This window comes from Pinus tabuliformis, chromosome Q (genome assembly GCF_031772625.1).
Source record: "Pinus tabuliformis cultivar Carrire ecotype Pingquan chromosome Q, CPIR1, whole genome shotgun sequence".
Classification (NCBI taxonomy): domain Eukaryota; kingdom Viridiplantae; phylum Streptophyta; class Pinopsida; order Pinales; family Pinaceae; genus Pinus; species Pinus tabuliformis.
Window position 1 is genome coordinate 1,305,417,338 of NC_142296.1, and position 24,015 is coordinate 1,305,441,352.

A 24,015-nucleotide genomic window follows, 5' to 3' on the forward strand; every position below is an offset into this window, starting at 1 on the left:
GGGGCCTCTGCTCACTAGTTTGACCCTTTCTTTGCCAGTTACTATTTCTGTTATTATTATTTCGAGGCTGAAAATTTTGCGGTTGCGCTCTTTCCATTTGAATTAACCTATTCTGCAAAGTGTTTATTTCCTTATTATGATTGATTTCCATAGTTTCAATTTTTTGCAGCAATTTAAGAACAAGTTCATTTTCAGGCTCCTGGGCTGCTTTTCCCTTAGGTTCCTTTAATTTCGTAGCAGCCCTATCAAAGCCTGGGATTTCAGACTTCCCAAAAGCTGCCTTGTCCTTTTCAAGTTCTACAGCTAAGGCTTGGCAATCTCGATAATCAGTAAGTTTAGCACGCCTTAACTCGTAAGATGGTTCAGGACCAAAGGCGTCAATATAAAAGTCTTGGAGAGTTTTATCTGAAGGTTTATAGTCCTGAGGTAATTCTCTAATGATACCATTAAACCTTCTATTAAATTCTTCAACAGTTTCGTCTTCTCTCCTTTTCATCAGAGTAAGAGCTCTTACAAGATGTCTTCCCTCTCTCTTATCTCCAAATTTTTCTCTAAACGAATTAATGATTGATTGTAAAGAGTCAAAGGAATTAGGAGGTTTTTCTGTAAACCAGTCATGAGCATCACCTCGTAGAGTCAAAATGAAAAGAGTCATCCTGACATCTTCATGGTCAAAATCAGGAGATCTAGCATACTTAGCCATCCATATGTTGAAATCTCGCAAATGGGAATTAACAGTAATGGCATTATCTCCATGAAAGCTAGGCAATTTGTCTATCCCAACAGATGGAATATCATTGGGGGCTCCAGGAATGTTAGAAAAATCACAAGGGGCAAACAGACTCATGGTGTTGCGCCTAACTTGACCCCTAAAGAGCAGATGAACGTCAGAAAGGGCTTCTTGTCCAAGATTTGTAAGGAGTGCACGAGAAGCGAGTTTGTGTGATCGCACCCTGTAAACCCTTTCAGGATCCGGAGTGGGGTTGCACAGACTGCCTGGATGTCTTCTAGTGTACACTCTCGCAGATAATAATGGAAGTGGAGTCGCCACTTGAACAAGAAGTTAAGCACAGCAGAGCTTGAAAAACAAGGACCAAGGACAGAAAAACTCTATCCCCGGCAACGGCGCCAAAAAATGTTGTCGCGCGGATTGACACGACAACGCTCAGACCGGGGGCTGTCACTCTGATCCCCGGTCTCTCCGTTTAAGCCTGTCTCCCGCGGCTAAGGGGGGTAGTCCCTGGAAAAGATGGAGGCCAACTGCCAAGCAGTTGGGCTGGGAGACGAGATGCACGATTGAAATAAGCACTAAAATGATTCGATGAATTGAGCAGACCAGTGCCTTAGAAGATCTAAATGATTACTAGCTGGATGATATAAGAACGTGAACCACGGACAGCAATCATCAGATAAAGAGAGCAATGCTTTAGATATCTAGTAAAACCACAACGCTCTTCAAGTAACGATATCCAGCAAACTAAGAGAGATAAATTGCTTTAACAACAGTGAAACCAGATATTTGTTTTGTGTTCAGATCTCGACGTGAAAGATAGGCAATGATAAGCAACTGAAGATGACAAAATAATTTTCCAAAAAAAAAAAAAAATTTTTTTTTTTTTTTTTTTTTTTTTTTTTTTTATATATTTTTTTTTTTTTTTTTCGAATTTTTTTTTTTTTTTTTTTTTTTAAATGAAAATCTAAAAATCTAAAAAAAAAAAAAAAAAATTTAAAATTTATGATCTAGATCTAAAGGCTAAAATTAAAATCTAAACAGAACTTTTTAAAAGGAAAAATCTATTCTAATCTTAAACCCTAAAAATCAAACTAAAATAAAATCATTTTATATTCCCCTCTTTTTTTTTTTTTATATATGTAAATCCTAAACAAAGAAAAACATGAAAATCTAACTATGTAATAAAAAAGGGTAAACCTATATCTAAATTTAATGAACCAAAACTTACAGGAGAAAATCTAATTAAAAGAAAATTTTACATATTCTAATCAAAATGAAAACCTACGCTATTTCCAAATGGCAAACGTGAAGCGTTAAATGATATTGACTGCAATACGATTTGATCAGAACTTAATGCCGATTACAGAGGGAATGCTGAGACAGCCAAGTTTAAGAAAAGAACGCTGTTACTAACCTTCACGTGAATCAATGGAAATAAGACACATCGACTCAAAAAGGGAAAGCGTAACAGGGCACGAAAGAAAAGCGGAAACCCTAGCCGTCAACTACATGCATCCAACAATATGGTTTATGAAAACGACTGCAGGGAAAAACGCTGTGATATCGTATTGGCCCGGGCAGCACTAGACCGACTCAACGCCACTATACACGCATTTGCTGAGCTGAAACTCGTGGGTGCATGGTCAATAATGGAGATACAGCGAGGAGCTCAGGACGGAAATGAAGTCTGCGTGGTGATTGAATGCTTAAACAGTGAAACACAACCTGGACTCCTGCGTAAATCAAAACTGCAGCAAGATATGGCGACTTCAGGCTTGAAACACGCAGACGCGGGCTCAGCAATGAGTATCAAATGAAAAACTCAGAAAAACGGCCAGCAAGCACGTACAGATCAAAGGCGGTGGTATCCAAGAGAAATCCGGAAATGGAAAAAACAAAACAACTGAAAATCGTAGCCACGTTTTGATGCTCAAACCAACGCATAAATGAAAGACAAGCAACGGCTCTCGAATGAGAGATTTAGCCCTAGCTCAGAGAGGAGAAATCGATGCGTAAATAAAAGAAACCGACGGCTTTGGAACAAAAACGATTTAAACTTAACTGGTTTGATGAAATTGCTCAATACGTTTCACCAGAAGTCAAATCACAAGTTACTCAAATCTAAAACCTGAATTGTGTATACATTCACGCTTCCACTTTGTTTCTAGACTTTCTCTGTCGTTTCAGTGTTGTGCTTGCAGTTTTTAAAAGGACAGCAGGGGTTTTGTAAATACCTGGGATGTTTTGAAACTTGCAGAACCCACCTTTTCACGCTTGACTCTCACTTTGGCACAATGTGTTTTCAGCAGCAGTCGGAAATAACACGCTTAACCCACGACCTGGTCACTAAAATTGAGCTGCAACATCACCTGATGACAGATACCCTGCAAGAAAAGAACTCTGGCAGATATCCACAAAATTTGCAGTAAAACCCTTGAAACTTTGCCCCAAAATCACAAAAATTATAGCTCTGTACAGCTAGATTTGACAATAATGACAGTAATGTTCTTGAAATATCAGAAGTAAATTCACTGTGAACTTCACTGTAAATCAGAAAAAATTTCTCAATGTAAAACATGCAATAAACTTTAACAGATTAACCCGGGGCACAATCAGCTGGGCTCTGCACAGAACAGCCTGTGGGAGTCGGCTGGTTCAGCCCAGAACTTCCCCAAACGCCCACAAATACCCTTCACCTAAAGATTTCCTGCACACCTCAAGCAAGCATCAGCAAAAAGGGCAAGAAATGCTGCTAGATTTCAAGAGAAAATGGAGATACCTGCCATTTTCCAGAAACCCTACAACATTCAGACCCTAGCACGTGAGCAAGATACCTGTACTCACAATGCTCTGAAAAAATCAGCTATTTTAACTGTTGAAAACTGAAATATGCAGGAAAGAAAACACCTCACAGCAATTCCAGAGAGTAACACCAGCCAGTTTGAACCCCAAAGTCTTTTTATTAATCAGAAATCAGTTTACAAGAGAGCTTTCAGTACAGACTCACAGATCAGATCAACCTGAAAATGACCCCCTAAGAGGCTAAGACCCTACATAAAGGAAATGATCCCAACGGCTAGTTTTGGGTGATCCACAAAAATATTATTATTTTATTGCTTAGGGTTTTTGCTTTATGCCTTTTTCTTTCTTTCTCTCTTTTTTTTTTATTAATTTTTTATATGAATTTATTATTTTTATTCATTAAAAAAAAAAAAAAAAAATTAAATTTATTTTAAGATGGATCATCAAACCCAGCCGTTGGAATCATCACCTAGCACCTAGGACCTAGGACTCATGAGGGGATTTACAACATTTTCAACCCTCAAGACACATTTCATCATGATTTTTTTACAATTTTTACAATTTACATCTCAAAGGGATGAATCCACTTAATACAGACCCTCATAGACCACCCAGATCTGCGACACAACTATAATCTAGCAGAGTAACACGCTAGGATTCTCCTAAAGTCCTAATGACGAAATGCATCCCGGCTTTGGGGTCGGGTTTGAAGGAAAACTCTGCCGATCCATGGATCGGTGAGACTAAAAACCTCCCGGGACGCAGATTGTCATTAGAAAGTTAGGTCCACCTAGGCAACTTTACATACATGACTCTGATCTGCTTAGATTATTTACAATTCAAACGTGCAGACTGGGTTTACAACAGGAAAAATCAAGCTGTCGATGACTGTAGGCTGGCACGGACATGTCGCTCAGGAGCTACCCTTCTCTGCCAACAGAAAGGAGGTGTACTGCATGGGTAGTTGACCAGTAGTGGTCAACACATCCCATGTCCTACTATACACAAGAATATCATCTAGATATACAAGCAAAAAATTATAAGGAAAAGGCCCTAAATAGATCATTCATTACCCTCATAAACGTGACCAGAACGTTGCACAGTCCGAATGGCATCGCCATCCATTCGAACGGCCCCTGTTTGGTTTTGAACACAGTCTTGCAAACGTCCTAGTCTGCAATTCTAACCTAGTGATGTCCACTACAGAAATCCAATTTTGTAAAATAAACAACATTTTTCAACTGATCTAACAATTCATCAATGCGAGGGAGAGGGTATCGATTCTTCACCGTAATCTTGTTTAGCACCCTGTAGTCTACGCACATTCTCCATGTGTCATCTTTATTTGGCACCAACACGATTGGTGAGCCACAAGGACAAGAACTCGATCTGATGACTCCCTGATTTAACAATTCCTGCACCTGTTTCTTGATCTCCTCCATCTCGATAGAAGCCATTCTGTAGATGCCAACATTCGGTAAAGGAGTATCCTGTTGCAAATGGATCTCATGTTGGATTTCCTGTTTTGGGGGCAATCCTCTCGGTTCCTGAAACAATCCATCATAATCAGAAATAATTTTAAACAATTATTTCTTATGATCAGGATTACAATCTTTGAAAGCGTCAGCCATCTCGGCCTCTTTCACTCTCACTCAGTGTTGCACGAAGTGCCCCCCCCCCATGGTTCCAAGCCCCGAAGCGCATCCCGTACGGAAGCACCTAGGAAGCTTGGCCGGAAGTGGCGCTTCCGAATTCGGAAGCGCTGCTTCGGCTTTTTCAGCCGCTTCCTGGAAATTTGGAAGCGTTGTACGGAAGCGCCGCTTCCGAAGCGCGCTTCGTACGGCGCTTCGGAGGAGGAAGCGTGGCGCTTCGGAGGAGGAAGCGTACGCTTCCGTATGCTTCCAGAAAAGCTTCCGGAAAAGCGTTTAGAAAATCGTTTTTTTTCAATTTTTTTTTTAATTTTAGGTGAGTTTGCTTGTTGGGGGTGGGTCCACCTTGGGTTAGGGTGACGAATGAAGGCAAAAAAAATATAAATATAGCAGATGCTCCCTCATGGTAATGTTAAATTCTTAAAGTAAAAGTGACATTCTCCTTTATTTTTCATTTTCATCCTTTTACTTAAATTTTTAACATTACCATGAAATGACTCAGGATGTTTGAGAGTGGTTCCAGCCTCATTGGACTTCATATGGAGAAAATAGAATTTCATATCCTATTCAAAATTCAGCAGACTTAACAGTTTTCAGGAATTCAGGATCAATGGGATTTTGGCATTTCATTAGATTATATCAAGTATGAAGGTATACGATTAGCATTTAATCAAGAGCACCAAGCCATATATGTACCCTAGTGTTGGTGGTGTTAATTGTTGAACTCCTTTGTCACGTGGCACGCCCTTAGCAAAAAATTACCTTTCAATCAAGTCAAAATCATCGATCAAACATGTTAAGCTTTTTCTACCATATTTTAAGTCTTGAATTAGGTAGTTTGATCAAAATTGGGCAATGTTGACTAATATTCCTAGACAATCGAGGTAGAGGCAAAGGCTAGACAAGAGGAGAAGAATCTAGATTCTAGATCATTAATGTACAATGGATGTTATATCTATCTTGATTTATGCAAAAATATGCATGTTTTCATGTCTTCTACAATTAATTTGGTATTTGGGATGTTTGTTTTGAGTATAAATGCAAAAAAATATAAAAAATATATATATATAGCAGACGCTTCCACGGACGCTTCGCTTCCTAGATTTTTGGAAAATGACGCTTCGGCGTCCCCGCTTCCAAAAAACGCTTCCGCTTCGTGCAACATTGCTCTAACTATCATGAACATGCACCCTTTGTTGGAATTAACCAGTCGTTTAATCTGTCCTGCACTTACAAGGCTAGCATTAACTTTTGTATGATGAGCTCTGACTATATATTCTACCCCATCCTTTGTGAGGTGGTATTTGTTTTCATGTCGAAAGAAAACTGCCTTTTTGTCATATAAATACGGGCTTCCTAAGATGATTCCACAGATGTCCAAAGGCACAACATCTAACTCTACCTCATCAACTAATTTAGAAGCAATAACAAATCTGGCCCTACACTGCTTGGTTACCTGTAGTTTGGCTTTATCGCTTACCCAACCAAGCGAGTATGGACTCAGATGAGGCTTAGTTTCAAGGCCTAACTTTTTCACTAAGGACTCTGAGATTAAGTTTGCTTGGGAACCTAAATCGAACAGAGTTTCCACCTTTGTATGTTTTATGACAAATCTAATGTGGAATAACTCAATTCTCTTTCGCTCATTACTTACAGGCTCATTCAAATAACTAGTACTTGCAATCGAATCAGAACTATCATTAACAGAAAGGGTACCTCTTATGCCCACGACTATGATCAATGTCTCATCGCCAGAATCTGATCCAAGGTCCTGCATTATAGCCACTGTCTTATGTTTCCCCTTTCTGCTAAATCTCTTCGGTCCTAGCTCTAGATGCAGCTTCTAGCAGTGCTCCTCGTCATGACCATCTTTCTTGCAATGAGTGCAAGACAGTGTTACTCTGTCCCCTTTCTTGGCTACGACAGTCTTCATATCCTTCCCTTTGCCTTTCTTCTGGACTTTTCCATGTTGAGGTTTGAATGGTGGTTTCCTGGCTTGATCATCTCTGTCATTCTTGCCTTGGCTTTCAATATGAATAGCCTTTACGTTGTCCACGTCAATTGTAGTAGGCTCGAACAGTAATAGTGAGTGTCTGATGTAACTATGTAGCGCACCTACATAATTAATTACAGTCTCGGGCGAATCTAAAGAGATGCCCAAATTCAATGCTTGTTTCCGAAATTCTTCAGTGAAGCTTTGCACATTTTGGCCTTTACCTTGCCTTAGATATTGCCATTCCATAAGTGCCTTTTGTTTATAGCCTGTTGTCGCGCAGATTGGCACGACAACGCTCGGACCGGGGGCTGTCACTCTGATCCCCGATCCCTCCGTTTAAGCCCGTCTCCCGCGGCTAAGGGGGGTAGACCCTGCGAGATAGTGAAGACCAACTGCCAAACAGTTGGGTGGGAGACACGATACACGATATGATAAGCACTAGATGGATTTAGAGATTTAATAGACCAGTGCCTTGTGGAGTCAATTTTTAAATGATTACTTTTTAAATGATAAAGAAACATGGACCATGAACAGCAACCATCTATCATCAGCTAAATCATGTGACCAAAACGATATCCGGCAACTGAAAGCTTTGAAGAGATAAATGCCTTAAACCACCATGAGCATCATGAATTATTAACCAGACATTGGATTTCGAGTTTCGACTTGAAAATTTCAGATCTCAGCATGAAAGATATATCGCGAAAGCAACTGAAACTGGCAAAATGATTTTCCACAAAAAAAAAAAAAAAAAAAAAAAAAAAATTTTTTTTTTTTTTTTTTGAATCTTTTTTCAATGTTATGGAAATTAAAAATAAATCTAAAAAAAAAATTAAAATTCTAAAACTAATCTAATGCAAAAGCTATAAATGGAATAATTTACAAAATAAAGCTAAAAATATAAATCAAAATCAAAACACATTTCATTAACCTACGCCATCCCCTTTCTTTTTTTCTTTTTATTTTATATTCAAAATACAATTAACAAAATCTAAAAAAAAACTAAGTCGCAAGGCATATATACATGAAACTAAAACTAAAAAAAAATGAAAACGAAACTATAAGAAACCCTAAATCTAAAGCTACGACTCATAAAACGCGTATCTGATCGACTGAAGATGCCAGCCACGGATGCATATCAAATCGAAAACAAATAAAAGGAAATGCGTAACCTTACCCTCCTGTTCACGCGGAAAAATGAAATCGAATTTGTGCAGACAGGCAGGAATGACTGAAATAGCGTAACGTGATATGCTTACGGCCCAAAAAATTACGCAGACGTATGATGCATTCAACCATGCGTATTTCCGAATTGATATGGCACAGAATCGTTTACCTCGAACGTGGTATCACATGCATATGAGCTCTCCAGTGCAGCAACACAAATGCGGGGTGTGATGGGTTCTTTAAGATACGCCTTTATGCTTGAAACAGGGAGTTCAAATGAGCCCGGCTCAAAACCTGGATTCAGTTTTCCGTCATACTCAAATTTTGCTATACATGAGCTGTAGCGGTGCCACTCGGCTTGTATCTAAGGGGGCAGCATCTGTGACAGTTCGTGCTCAAAAATAGGCTTGAAGGAAGAGAAAGGCAGACGGACCATCTGCCATTGTTCCTTAATGGTGTCAAAGCTTGTAGTATATCCCACAGCATCCGAGTCTGTGCTTGTGCGAATTATAAGTTTATACCGACGTCCATCTCCTTTCAACCGCAGCTCTAATCCATCATATGCATAAAGGTCTTCCAAAAGAGAGAAGTTCTGAGACCAAACTCGTGAATGCGTATACGGCAAATGACAGAACTCCTGCGTCCAAGTGAACACAGCGTGACTATACCCTGGCCGCTACAGTGCAGAGAAAACAAGCCGTGCTTGCCTTGTTTGCCGTGGTTAGCAGATATCTCATCCGATCTTGACGGTGTTTGTTTGTGCTAAAGGCATTGCGAGACACGTCCCACAGATTTCCCGGTCCTTATGCGTTTGCAGGTGCTTGGGGCTGAGAAGATTGACGATGGTCATGCAAAGACAAAACCCTATACCTGCAAAAGAAAAACAAAACCCTAATGAAGTATGCCAGAAAAGAAACTAAAAAAAAAACCCTAAACCCTAAGTGAAGACTGCATAAAACAAAATATGAAACCCTAGAACAGCTAATAAATGTACAGATTTGGCCCCTTTGACAGCCAGATTCAGCAATAATTGCAATAATGTTTTCAATATATCAGAAATTTTTGAACTTCACTGTGAACAGAAAGAAAATCTCTCAATGTAAAACAGAAAAGAAACTTTGAATGATTAACCCAAGGAACAATCAGCTGGGCTCTGCACAGAAAAGCCAGTGGGAGTCGGCTGGTTCAGCCCAGAACTTCCCCAAACGCCCACCTGTACCCTTTACCTAAAGATCTCCTGCACACCTCAAGCAAACATCAGTAAAGAGGGCAAGAAATGCTGCTAGATTTCAAGGAATAATGGAGATACCTGCCATTATTCCAGAAACCCTACAACATTCAAACCCTAGCACGTGAGCAAGATACCTGTACTCACAATACTCTGAAAACCAGCTATTATTAACTGCTGAAAACTGAAATGTGCAGAAAAAACAATCATCTCACAACAATTCCGGAGAGTAACACCAGCCAGTTTTGAACCCCAAAGTCTTTTTATTAACCAGAAAATCAGATTACAAGAGAGCTTTTTCAGTACAGACTCACAGATCAGATAACTTGAAATGACCCCCTAAGACCCTATATAAAGGAAATGATCCTAACGGCTAGTTCAAGTGATCCATGTAGAAACGATCTCGACCGTTGATGAGGATCAAGACATCTCTTGATCTCATCCGTCGATTTATTAACTTAAAATATTATTATTTTATTAGTTAGGTTTTTTGCTTCATTTTTTAATTTTTTATTGTTTTTTATTATTTTATTATTTTTATTCATTTTTTTGATTTTTTAATTCATTTTAAAATGGATCACTGAACTAAGCCTTCGGAAACATCACCTAAGACCTAGGACTTAGGACTCATGAGGGGATTTAAAACATTTCTCGACCCTCAGGACATATTACATCATGACTTTTACAAAATTACATCTTAAGGGATGAACCCACTTAACACAGACCCTCATAGAACACCCAGTTCTGCGACACAACTATAATCTAGCAGATTAACACATAAGACTCTCCTAAAGTTCTGATGACGAAATCCATCCCGGCTTTGGGGTCAGGTTTGAAGGAAAACTCTGCCGATCGTGAATCGGTGAGACGAAAAACCTCCCGGGACGCAGATCATCATTAGAAAGTTAGGTCCACCTAGGCAACTTTACATACATGACTCTGATCTGCTTAGATTATTTACAACTTATACATGAAGACTGGGTTTACAACAAAAATGATCAAGCTGTCGATGACTGTAGGCTGGCACGGACATGTCGCTCAGGAGCTACCCCTTTCTGCCAACAGAAAGGAGGTGTACTGCATGGGCAGTTGACCAGTAGGGGTCAACATAGCCCAAAGGGTAAAATTGGTCTTTCAATGCAGAAATAAAACTAGACCAAGAGGACAGAAGGTTACCTGACTTTGTGTTGCCATTCTGCAACTTACTCTCCCACCAAACCAGAGCAGCATCGCTCAGCCAAAGATATGTTAACTGGACTTTCGCCTCATGTTCCTCGATCTGCTAGTTTCTGCAATAAACCTCTATCTGTCTTATCCAGTTATTAAGTTTTTCTGCACTACACTCTCCATTGTACATGGGCGGGTCAACCTTCATGTCTAACTTGGAGAACAGTTTCTTGGATGGTTGCTTGGAATTTCGATGAGAGTGATGAGAACTATCACTTGAAGAAGGTGAGGGAGGAGGCTCTTCTCCACCACCTTCATGATTTGTTGACCCATGGTCATCAGCATCGTTCTTCTCATGCCCAAGCGCCTTATCATAGTCTGCAAACAACTTGTCTACTTTCCTGCCATATTGTAGAATACCTTGCGGAAATTTTATTCCTCTTCCAACGAGCTTCTTCATTGACCATGTTTCTTCTTCGTTGTGCACGTCCTGCTTCAGGATCAAACGAGTTAAGTGTTCCTTCTCCTTTTCGCAGCTTGTTCCACGTTAGCATAAACTCCTGCAATTCGCATCTACAAAGATCTGCTCTGATACCAAACTTGATCCAAAATCTTTTACTTACAAATGCATCAGAATTACATATAACAAAGCTAATTAACCATGGAACTTAAAAACACATAAATAATGCAGAAATAACCAGAAGAACATATAACCATGACACAATGATTTGATTACGGAGTTCATCCAATTTGGACTAAGTCTCCGAGTCTTGCTCAATAGTGGGGAGGCCTTCATTCATTAAGTGGCATAAAAAGTGATAAAAGTACAAGCAACATTCTTTACAATCCTTATACCTCCAAGCTGGAAGATGGATGAAGAATGGAGAGCCCAGCTTCAGAAATAGACAATACCACTAAAATCCTGGCGAAAAATCGTGCAAAAACGCCTATCCAAACACCCAATTTGGATAATCGAGCCTTCTACAACTTCTCGAAACCTCCCTGCTGCTCAAGGCGAGGTCCCGACCTGCTGCCAGGGTCAGGGTCTGTTGTACAATAGATTCTGAATTAATCGGTCAGTCCTCTCTGCCTTTCTTTGACACGGATGGTCCTTTATATAAGCTGGCGGCAAAATCCCTCAATACCCGGGTAGTTCCAAACAAACGTCGAAGTTTAGCAAGCAGGCATTTTCCAACAGAGGTTCTTGGGGCCCTGAATAGTATGTGGCAACAACCCTTATAAACATGGCAAGACCCCTTTAACTGCGCACTGAACTCAGCAGTTTTTTACAATTGAGTTTCCCCGCAATCGACGGTTTCATCAGCATACAGACTAACCCATACATCAAGCAGCCTGCAATACAACAAACCCGTCGGGAGTATTAAACATAAAACACGGGATCTCCAAACATCTTGATACAACTTTGATTAAAACAATTAATCACAGTAGGATCTAGAGACTTCTCGAACAAATCTGTCAGAAGCTTCCTCAACCATACAGTCTCCTTTCCTACTTCACATGCAGCCAAATACTCTGCTTTAGCACTACTCAAAGCAACAGGATCTTGCTTTCTACTCATCCATGAGATCATGGCAGATCCCAAACTAAAGCATCCTTCGGTAGTGCTTCTTCCATCGGTCTCACTGCCACCCCAATCAGAATCTGTGAATCCAATCAACTTGACTTCCTTGCTATTGTACTTTAGGCAATGATGTATTGTACCACGAATATATCTCAATATATGCTTGGCAGCTATCCAGTGATCATGATGAGGCTCCAACTGAAACTGACTAAGGATGTTCACAACAAAGCATATATCTAGCCTAGTATTTACTAGATACATCAGAGAACCCACCAACTAACAATAGGAGGTAAGATCCACGAGACTTGGGTCGAAGCTCAACTTCTTGAGATTGGTGTGTGAAAATTTCTAAATCTACACATAAGAAATCCTACTGCAATCACTGGTTTATCATCTCCTACTTGTTCTTTACATTCAACAAGTTATTTAATTACCTAAACAGCGATGAAAACACTATTGCAGCCTACACATACATACAGATCATGAACTAAAATAAACTGAGACAATCACAAGGGACACCATTATTTTTGGACAATTGTCCTCTGAAAAACCCAATTCGGGAAAACCGGTGCAGCATATAGAGGGTTTGTATTATTAAGCAAATTTGTTAATACAACTAGGGTGCCAAATCTGGCTCACCCAAATCTGGCAATCCAACAACTGGATGATCAAACCCCATAGATGACAACTGATGTTCCCAGTGTTGGGCAGCAATGGTTGCTCCAAGCTCTGCACTGGAACTGCGTCACCTCCTCTAGGAGCTATGTCACCCTCCCAGTGAGCCTCCCTTGCTCAGAAGTCAATATGTTGAACTACGGCTCTCTCTGCCCCACAGAAAACCACAGCGCTGCCTCTAAGGGACTGCGTCAGCCCCTCTAGCTTTTGCGTCACCCTCTCTGGAGCTACGTTGTCTCTCTTGCTACCGCTCTGCCTCTTTGCTATGTATCCTCGGCCTTGGACTGAAGTCCCTCTGCCGAACTACCCCTCTCACTACAACTCAGATCACTTAGCTCGACTTTCTCAGCAAACCATGCCCCAGAAAAATCGAACTCTTTGATCTCTTGGTATATCTCCAACTGACCCTCAAGCCTCCTCTTATACTTTTCCTGTTGATGAATCAACGGCCGAGATTAAGTCCCTATTCAACGACTATGATTAAAACAGACTTGATCCTCGTCACTTAGAAGTTTCTCACCCATATTCTTATTAATGCCCATTAATAATTTTATTTTCCTAAGTTTAGACTTAAGAACTCATTAAAAATATCAGTTATTTTAATAACTCCTCATCCGGGTGGAATTTCTCCAAATGATATATCTTGAGAAAACTAACATACATATTTTCTAAGTTGGCATATTTTTGTGATCTTGGGCAAGCATAAGCATTGTTGGTTTAGCATTTTCTTACTGTTGTTATAACATTGATCAAGTCTGAATTTTTTGAATATGTATTGCTGAGATACACTATCATAAATCTGTAATCAGCATCTCGATTGACTACCGTTGGCATTTGACATGTTGAGTATCTTGGTATCTAGGTATATTGTTGAAATTTGCACATCATATCGGTTAGTTAATCATTCGAGCAGCACGTGTCCATCCGGTCATTTGGTTTCAATTCATAAGAGGCAAGAATTTGTGACTCCATTAAGGCACTGGTCTCATAATAGAAAATCTAATTTAATCATAATATTGCTTAATTCCAACCGAGTGGCCTTCGTGTCTCCCAGGTAAGTTTATTTCTCAACTTACTTTCCTTCACCTCATTCTATAGGGGCTACTCCACATAGCCTGTTGTTGGGAGACAGCTACAACAGAGTGGGCAGGGATCAGAGTGACAGCCCTCGTCTTGACAGTCGTCGTGCTGTCTGTACAATCCGAGCGACAAGTATCTTGTGAATCTAGTTGAATATCTCTTTAGCATTGAGTAATAAGATCACGAGTAATCTTGTTTTACATCTTTGGTAAGTGTGATTGGCATCTTAATTGATAAGTGGATAAGTTGAATTAATTGGTTAAACATCTTGTGGAATATTGTTGAAGCTTGCACTTGTGTCTCTAAGCATTTATCTTGTTTAAGATTGTCATCTCATCATTGTTAAGTACTCTTTTTAAAAGATATTTCACCGTAAGTACTTAAATAGCATAAACCAATCTCAACTCAGAATAAATTTACTCAATCTATCTTACGCAAGTATTCTAGGATCTAGCCTGCATTTAAGAACTTACCTCCTAGCATAAGGTAGGTTGATACACTCTTAGGGCGCCCCTTTTCCAATTAGCTTGAGGGATTCAATTCTTCTTAGTGTTTAACACAGTGACCTTGCAGTCGTCAGAGCCATAATCTCTGCAGTGCCGGAGGCACTAGGTGGGTGGAACACAGGGGGAGGTATCATTAATCCGTGTCTCCCAAGCAAGTTGGTTTCCAACTTGTTTTTCTTCATCTCATTCCATAGGGACTACACCCCATAGCCTGTTGTTGGGAGACAATTAGAACGGAGTGGGCGGGGATCAAAGTGACAGCCCCCACCCTGAGCGGTTGTTGCGGTGTCTATACAATCCAGGAGACAACAGGTTGCACTCACCCTTGCTTTCATATTGATGTTTTCTCATGATTTTGTTTCTCGTCTTATGAAAGTACAGATGCAAGTGGTGTTGATTTGGGGTAGCATCACATGTGCTCTAGACATGAAAATTAATGAAGAGGCTAAAGCACATGAGATCTCCAAGACCCAGAAATGGTTTGGGAAAATTCTACCCAGTGAAGGAGATATTAAAATAATTAATATTTTTAATGGGTTCCTAACTCTAAACTTAGGAAAATAAAAATATTAATGGATATTAATATAAAACTGGGTTAGAAGGTTCTAAATGACATGGATCAAGCCAAATCTAATATTAGCTGTTGATTAAAGATTTAATCTCAGTCGTTGAAGGCTCAACAGAAAAAGTATAAGAGGAGGCTTGAAGGTCAGTTGGAGATATACCAGAGTGATCAGTCAGTTCGATTTTCTAGAGCCAGGTTTGCTAAGAGAAATTAGTATTGCAGTGAGGGGCAGTGAGTATGAGGCAGAGAGGCAGAGATAGTGTCGGAAGACCAGTGCAAAGGTAGAGAGGAAGACGCAGAGCTTGAGGGAGCTACACAGAGATAGAGGTAATTGCACAAAGGCCATAAGGTCCTATGTAACCCACGCAGAGGCTGCAAAAGTGATGCAGAGGGCCAGAGAGGCTGCGCGGAGCCTTAGAGGGTTGACGCAGAGGGTTTCAAGCTGACACAGTGCTTCAGATTATGCTGGAGAGGGTTTTGTGGGGCAGACTTTCAAAATATCTGCTCCCGAAGAGAGGTATTACTCCCAAATTATTTCTCTGTCGGGTGAGCCAATTTCGCACCCAGTGTACTCAAGAAAAGTTGCTTAATAATAAAACCCTCAGAACGGTTGCACCAGTTTTCCCAAGTTGAGTTTTTTCGGGAACAATTGTCCAAAACTAACAATGTCCCTTGTGTGTGTGTCAATTTCTTTCAGCTATTGATCTGTAGATGGTTGAGCCTATATTGTGTTTATTTCAGTGTTTATATGGTTAAATAACTTGTTAGTAATTAAACAAGTAGGCGAAATAAACTAGAGAATACAGATAAAATTTCTAACGGGTAATACTTAGAAATTTCAACATGGTATCAGAGGGTTGCCACGCCGGATCAAGTGTTGATGGTGAGGACCGCCCCAAACGCAGTCTCCGAGGAGTGGGAGACATTCGTCCAGAGCATTCTGGGCAAAGAGAATCTTCCAGATTGGCAAGAATTGTGGGCAGCTCTTTGCCAAAAAGAGATCAAACGACTGACCAAGACGGGAAGTAGCAGCAAAGGAGCCTACATCAAGAAAGAGGAGGAAGAAGATGCAGCTCTGGCATCCGTGGGGGAGAAGGGGAAGAGGAAGAAAAAGGACCTCTCCAAGATAAAGTGTCTCAACTATGGGGAACTAGGCCATTATGCAAACCAATGTCCAAGGAAGAAGAATAAGGGAGAGGCATCTGACTCCAAGGCAGCGCCAGCAAAGGCGGAAAAGGAGGTAGAGGATGATGACGATTGTGCCATGAGCGCTCATGTACCTCTAGAGAAGAGGTGGGGTGACATCGAGTTGTAGTCATGAGGACTACAGGAGATGTGGGGTAGGATCCTTGAGGTACCCAAACTCTTGGATCATATCTGACTACAGGAGCCTAGAAGTGACAGTAGCAGGATGATAGATGTTGGTACAAGCAGATGCGGATGGAGCGGTAGAGAGTGCTAGAGTGCAGTAGTCCCTAGCAGCGCAGAGAGGGTTGCAGCAGTGCGAGAGACATAGAGGAGGTTGCAACAGTGCAAAAAGGCACAGAGGTGTTTGCAGCAGTGCGAGAGGCACGAAGTTATTGCAGCAGCACAGAAGTAGCAGAGGGAGCACAAGATAGCGGCAGAGAGAACTTCAGCATCAGGAGGGTTTCTAACCTGACAAGGATGTCAGTCGTTGGGTAGATTAGTTACCATCGTCTCAATAACTGAGTTGCAGTGCAACAGTAATAGTGGTAGTGCTATGGGCAACACAATGCAGCATGATGAGAGAGGGTTGCAGTGCAGATGCAGTGTTGGGAGGAAGGACCAGCAAAAGCACAGTTGCAGAGGCGTTGTTGTACAGATGTAGCAGTGGCAGTGGTAGAGCCATGTGCAGCAATATAGGATGCAGTGGTGCAGAGGATGTTGGGCAGGAAGGCCAAGCATCAGCACAGGCACCGGTGCCGAATGATCAGGGTGATGCTCAGTGGTGGAGTGTTACTAGAGCACATTCCTCTAAGAGGGAGTGTTGATTTGGGGTAGCATCAGATGTGCTCTAGCCATGAAAATTGGTGGAGAGGCTAAAGCACATGAGATCTCGAAGACCTAGAAATGGTTTGGGGAAAATCTACCAAGTGAAGGAGATATTAAAATAATTAATATTTTTAATGGGTTCCTAAGTCTAAACTTAGGAAAATAAAAATATTAATGGGTATTAATATAAAATTGGGTTAGAAGGTTCTAAATGACATGGATCAAGCCAAATCTAATCTTAGCCGTTGATTAGAGATTTAATCTCGGTCGTTGAAGACTCAACAGAAAAAGGTATAAGAGGAGGCTTGAAGGTCAATTGAAGATACACCAGAGTGATCAATCAGTTCGATTTTCTAGAGCAGGGTTTACTAAGAGAAATTGAACCAATGATCAGTATTGCAACGAGGGGCAGTGAGTACGAAGCAAAGAGGCAAAGATAGTGCCAGAAGACCAGCGCAAAGGCAGGGAGTTAGACACAGAGCCTGAGGGAGCCACGCAGAGGCCAACAATGACTGCGCAGAGGCCAAAAGGGCTTGCGTAACCCACGCAGAGGCTGCAGAAGTGACGCAGAGGGCTAGAGAGGCTACGCAGAACCTCAAAGGGCTAACGCAGAAGCCAGGAGCGTTGACGCAGAGGCCAGGAGGGCTGACGCAGTGCTTCAGCTTGTGCTGGGGAGGGTTTTGTGGGCCAGACTTTCAAAATATCTTCTCCTGAATAGAGGTATTACTGCCAAATTATTTTCTCTGTCGAGTGAGCCAGTGTGGCACCCAGTGTACTCAAGAAAAGTTGCTTAATAATAAAACCCTCAAAACTGCTACACCGGTTTTCCCAAGTTGGGTTTTTCCGGGGACGATTGTCCAAAAATAATAGTGTCCCTTGTGTGTTTGTCTATTTCTTTCAGCTGTTGATCTGTGGATGGTTGAGACTATATTGTGTTTATTTCAGTGTTTATATGGTTAAATAACTTATTAGTAATTAAACAAGTAGGCAAAATAAACTAGAGAATATAGATAAAATTTATAATGGGTAATACTTAGAAATTTCAACAAGTGGATGGCTCTTGCATTAATCAATAATATTAACCCAACTTGAAGTTGTCTGATTAGCTGTGAAATTTTAACCACTCAGTTTTGCAATTACTGTTTCTGTTCAAAACTGATTGAAACACATTTAGAAAGTTTTTACGATAGCGAGACGTTTAAAATTTCCCATAACTATGCTTATTGCAAGGAAAATGGCTTCTTTGAAAATAACAAAAGTATACTTACCCATACAGTTGAACAATTGCTAAAAATGTAGATTTTATGTATAAACCACAGCGAGGCTGTCCCATGATGATCTACTCAGACTGCTACGGTGATAGTTTCTTAACAGAGCTGTAGTGTCAATTAATTTATGATGCCACGAGAGATTGCCAAACAAATTTTAAACTTTAAACGTTAAACTATATTGAGTCCAATTTCAGTAAAGAAAACCAGAGATCTGTAATCAAAATAGTCAAGAATTCAATGCATTTTTGGCACTTATTCTCTATAAGATATTTACATGATTTACTGTTGTAATCTTCAGTTAACAAGGAGAAAGGAATCGATGGAACCATAATAAATTCGATATATAATATAAAGAATACAAATTCGGAAACAAATGGTAGAGTCATCTATGGCCACTCTTTTTCAACTTAAAGAATATCATATGTTTGAAAAAAGACATACAAGCTTCTGCTGGAAACAACTGTCTAATTTAGAAGAATGGTCCTGAATGAATTAAACAAGACAGCGTCCCCCATAACATATTTACATGATTTAGTGCTGTAATCTTCTCTTAGTAAGGAGAAAGGAATCAATGGAACCATAATAAATTCGATATATAGTATAAAGAATACAACTTTGGAACCAAATGGTAGAGTCATATATGGGGACTCCTTTTCAACTTAAATAATATCACATGTTCGTAAAAAAACATACAAGCTACGGCTGGTAACAATCCTCTAATTAAGAAGAATGGTCCTCCTTATGGAATGCACAGAATGAATTAAACAAGACAGCATCAGAAAGAGAGTGAAGATTCTTACAAGTGATCTTATAAAATAGAAACTTACCACAAAAGGATTCCGTACAGTGATCAGAATGTTACGCTCAGACAATATGCTCTCTGCTGCATTTTTTCGAATCATGTCTACTTTTCTAAGGACCTGGATGCCACAAAACAGAAACAAGAATATAATACTGTTATAAACACGAGTAATTATAACCCAGGGCATCAATATAGAAATATATTTCAAGTGGCCCAAAATGGTGTTTTTATATATCTTAGTGATTTCCTAATAAAATGTTGGGAAAATGAGTAGACTAGAAAGAATCAAAACATATATTTAGCAACTATTGAGACCAAAGAAACCCAGGCTATTACAATTTTGTTGAGATAGTTTATCTTACATATGACACCTTATGATGAGCACAGAGCTAGTAGCTAATGTAAGATAGAACACAAACTAAATTCCTAAAATAGCCCCTCTAAACATTATGATGACTGTGAGCCTTCAACTTGAGCTAAGGGCTGTAAATACAGGTCTGTTAGTCCACAGTAAGTGTTCAAAAAGAACAAAGCCAACTTTTACACAAAGTGTTGATGCAGAGTAACGTTAGCCTGTGCTTATCCAAAGATCACAAACATCAAGAACCAATACACAAACATTCATTGCTTGCCATCACATTTGTTTGCTTCTACCAAATTCTTAATAATTCCTTCCTGCATTGTTTATTGATTTGTTAACCAACTTGCTTTTGGCATCATCTACTACAACTCACTTTAGGCAAATAATCACATTGATGGAATGCAGATTAATGATCCTTCAACCAGGATTAAACTGTTATCTGTGAGCCTTTTCAATTAAGTGATTCAGCATTCTAAATAACATCTTCAGCACTAGAATCCATGTCCAAATTAAAGGGTTTGTCAGGTCATTCCAGATAGTGACTGTTAGAAATCAGGAGGGTGTTCAATTGATTATCAGATTCCCATTACATGACAATTACTTGCTAGACTGTTATCAATTTGATATTAAGTTGTCTTTCTTCATCAAGCAGTTACCATAAAACATGAAGATCACATAAGGCAATAGAACACAAGATATAGGCTCCAAGCCAGCGCAAAACCCCTCCAAGGGGAAAACCCAGAAAAATATATTCTTATAGAATCAGATCAAATGAGAAATCCAAAAACCATAACCTCTGAAATTTCCACCTCTAGATGCCAAGTCAAATCATTCTTCCTTCCAGCAGATTCACCATCAATAAATGTTGATTTTAATGTACCTTGGACAAGTGGTTTCCCATGGGTTAGTCTCTACCTAGGGAAAAGTGTCCAAAATAATTCTTTTTCTAATTGTGACTTTATAAAGTGAAAGTGACTTTATAAGTGGTAAAGTCAATGTTAAATTATAAAGTGAAAAGTGACTAGACATAAAGTACAATGTGGGTACTTTATTTAATGGGTGAGTTAAAAAATAGAAATGAAAATTAAATGCACATTTATTCTCATCCCTTGATCTAAATGAATCTGAACCATTAGATCTTAGGGTTGCCCAAAATTCATTTAGGGAAACAAAAGGGGGAAAAGAAAAGAGAGATTGCATTCATTTTTCATGAGAAAATTGGAGAAAGGAGGCTAAGAGCTAGAGAAAAGTTCTGAAGGAGAAATTTGTTGCAGCAAGCTGAAGGAGTGATTTCTGGGCAAAGTTGGTCATGGAAATCAAGGTTTAGAAGACAGCAGAAGGTACAATACGAACAACATTGAATGTTGTGAGTTGCACGCCGTTCGAGAGAAGTTTTTGAAAAAAATGAAAAAAAATCCATATAGTCGTATTTGTATAGCACATATTTTCAGCTTCAAGTGGCACAAAAATCACGGCAAAGTGGGCACGATTTTCAAGGAGTTTTGGGCTGAAGAGATAAGTTGTATTTTGTTGTTTTGTTTTGTCTACAAATGTATTTGAACTTGAAAGATAAATAAATTTGAAGATCTCTCTAACAGGGTTTCCCCGGAGAAGATTGAAGGGGTTTGCCTAAGTCTAAGTTGACCAAAAATATGTGTGTATTTTTATGTGTTGTTGGTCTGTTTATGTCCAATTTATTTTCAACATGTGCTGACAGTCCCATGTGTTTTAATCTGAAAATTTCATTTCCAAAATTCTATATGTTGAATGTATGTTTATGGGAAAGGGCATTTAACTGAATGGGAGTGATAAGGTGAAATTAAAACCAAGTTGGGATTGTTGGAAACTTTTTTTAGTCATCAAATTTCAACATGATATCAGAGCTATAGGCTGAAAATCGCAGTTTGAATAGAAAATATTGGTTTGGGATAGCAAACAGTGGTTTGGACAACAAACTGAATTTTTGGATAACAAACTCAGTTTGGACAAAAAACTGAACTTTTGGAACAGGAAGGTGAAATTTCACACAGACTAAACTTTTGGGACAACAAGGTGTGCTGGAAAGTTCATTTCTCTATTCTCTTGGCTTTGTAAATTTTGCACTGCAGTCATGGCCATGTTCTTAAGGATAGAGGACAGACTGAATGGGATATCCAACTATGTCCTTTGGAAGGATAGAATTCAGACAGTGTTTGAGGAGGCAGCAATTTGGGACATAGTGCGGCAAGTGGTTGTACCTCCTACTGCTAAAGATGAACTTGTTGAATTCACAAAAAATAAGGCAAAGGCAAAAAGGATTTTGATTGACAGTATGAAGGATCATGTGGTTCTTCAGGTGAGAGGAAACACATATGCATATCAGTTGTGGACAACTCTAACCACTCTCTATCAGAGTAACAATGAGAGCAGGAAGATGGTACTGAAAGAACAATTGAAGAACATCTGGATGACAAAAGCTAAAAGTGTAGTTCATTATCTTAGCAAGGTCAAATAGGTACGTGATGATTTGACTGCTATTGGTGACACAGTTTCACGCACAGAGTTAGTCAGGATAGCTCTAGCGGGACTTCCTAAGTCTTGAGAGGTCTTTGGAGATGTTGTTACCTCTAGGGAGAATCTTCCCAATTGGGACAGATTCTAGGATGATTGTGTGCAGCATGAGATACGGAAGATTGACAGTGGTGGGGTGAAGTTAAGAGATGAGGAGGACGTAGCCTTGATAGCAAGGGGGAAGAACAAACGGAAGGCCAAGAAAGAGGCCTCATCAAATGGGGATAAGGGAAAGGAGAAGAAGAAGAAGAAAGATATGGATATGTCCAAAGTCAAATGTTGGGCATGTCAAAAGATGGGACACTATGCAGCTACATGTCCTGAGAGGAAGAAGGGGGGGAAGAAGGGTACTACAGCTTCAGCAGAGGTGGAGCAGTTTGCTTCACAGTTTGATCAGGACTTTGCATTTATTACTTCTACATCTAGGAGTACATCATCCGATGTGTGGTACATAGACACCGGGTCTTCCAGCCATATGACAGGTGCATGGGAGTTCTTTTCAGAGCTTGCAGAGAGGGCAATTAATATTGAGACTGTACTAGGAGATGACCGCAATGAGAGTAGTTGGTGTGGGGACTGTGACCTTTGAGAGGGAGTCTTTGCCTCCTTTGAAGGTCATGGATGTTTTGTATGTTCCGGGGATGAAGAAGAACTTGATTTCAGTGTCTGCTATGGAGGAGAAGTGGTTTGACGTCACCTTCTCAGGAGGGAAGGTATTGATGCATCCCAAGGGAGCTTCCATCACTTCAGCCAAAGTTATTGGAGTCCGCTCTGGGAAACTATACAGGTTCAGTTTTCAATCGGTAAGAGCATTAGTGAGTAGTACATCTAGTAGCACTCACACTAGTACCACCAGTAGTAGAGACTTGTGCAAGTTATGGAACTGGAGGATGGTGCATATGCATCATGGAGCTTTGAGAGTACTGAGGGAGATCGCTACTAGAGTTCCTAATTTCAATGTCGAGCATTATGAGGTGTGCAGAGGGTGTGCTTTGGGCAAGTACACCAAGTTACCATTCCGAGCGAGCGACAGCAGATCTATAGGTATACTAGACTTGATTCATACTGATGTTAGTGGATGTATGTCTCATGTGTCTTTAGGTGGTTATGAGTATTATGTTATATTCATTGATGACTACTCTAGGAGGACTTGGATATATTTCATGAAGACCAAGGATGAGGTCTTTAGTCACTTTAAAGAGTCCAAAGCTCTTGTGGAAAAGCAAACAGGTAGGAAGATTCGATTCTTGAGGTCAGATAATGGTGGTGAGTACACCGATGGTGGGTTTTTTGACTTCTGCGCACAGGAGGGCATTAGGACAGAGTTCATGGTTCCTTACAACCCCCAGCAGAATGGGGCGTCTGAAAGGAAGAACAGAGCTATTGTTGGGGCTGCTAGAGTGATGATTCATGATCAGGGGTTGCCTTTGTTTTTGTGGGCTGAGGCATGCAATATTGTAGTTTATCTTCAGAACAGGAGTCCTCACAGAGTATTGGGGAATATGACTCCGGAGGAGGCTTTCACTGGAGAGAAGCCTCATGTGGCACATCTTCGTATCTTTGATGTCCCACATATTCTTATATCCCCAAGGAGCAAAGGGCGAAGCTAGAACCCATGGTAGAGAAGGGTATCGTTATGGGGTACAATGAGACTTCGAAGGCCTATTGGATCTTCATTCCTTCTAAACAGAGAGTGGTGATTAGGAGGGATGTGAAGTTCGAGGAGGAGAGGACCTATGGAAGATCACGGGAGTATGATGAGAGAGAGTCACAGACTTCTCCTCAACAAGGAGGTCAAGTACAGGGAGCAGGACCTCAGGGTTCTAGATCGACTGGTACAAGAGGTACTTCAGTGTCAGTGACATCTA

The 24,015-nt window shown here is 40.1% G+C and overlaps 1 protein-coding gene across 3 annotated transcripts in view; it reads right to left on the reverse strand.

Annotated features, from left to right (window-relative positions):
* LOC149224626 (putative serine/threonine protein kinase IRE4) overlaps positions 1–24,015 on the reverse strand; it is a 472,510-nt gene that overhangs the window by 357,105 nt on the left and 91,390 nt on the right. For all 3 annotated transcript variants that reach the window (XR_016249525.1, XM_089386195.1, XM_089386193.1), the window contains exon 7: positions 19,262–19,354. Coding sequence is in view for 2 of the 3 variants with exons in the window: in XM_089386195.1 (XP_089242321.1) it covers positions 19,262–19,354 (93 nt within the window). In the remaining variant the exon portion in view is untranslated. The remainder of the gene's footprint in view (positions 1–19,261; positions 19,355–24,015) is intronic.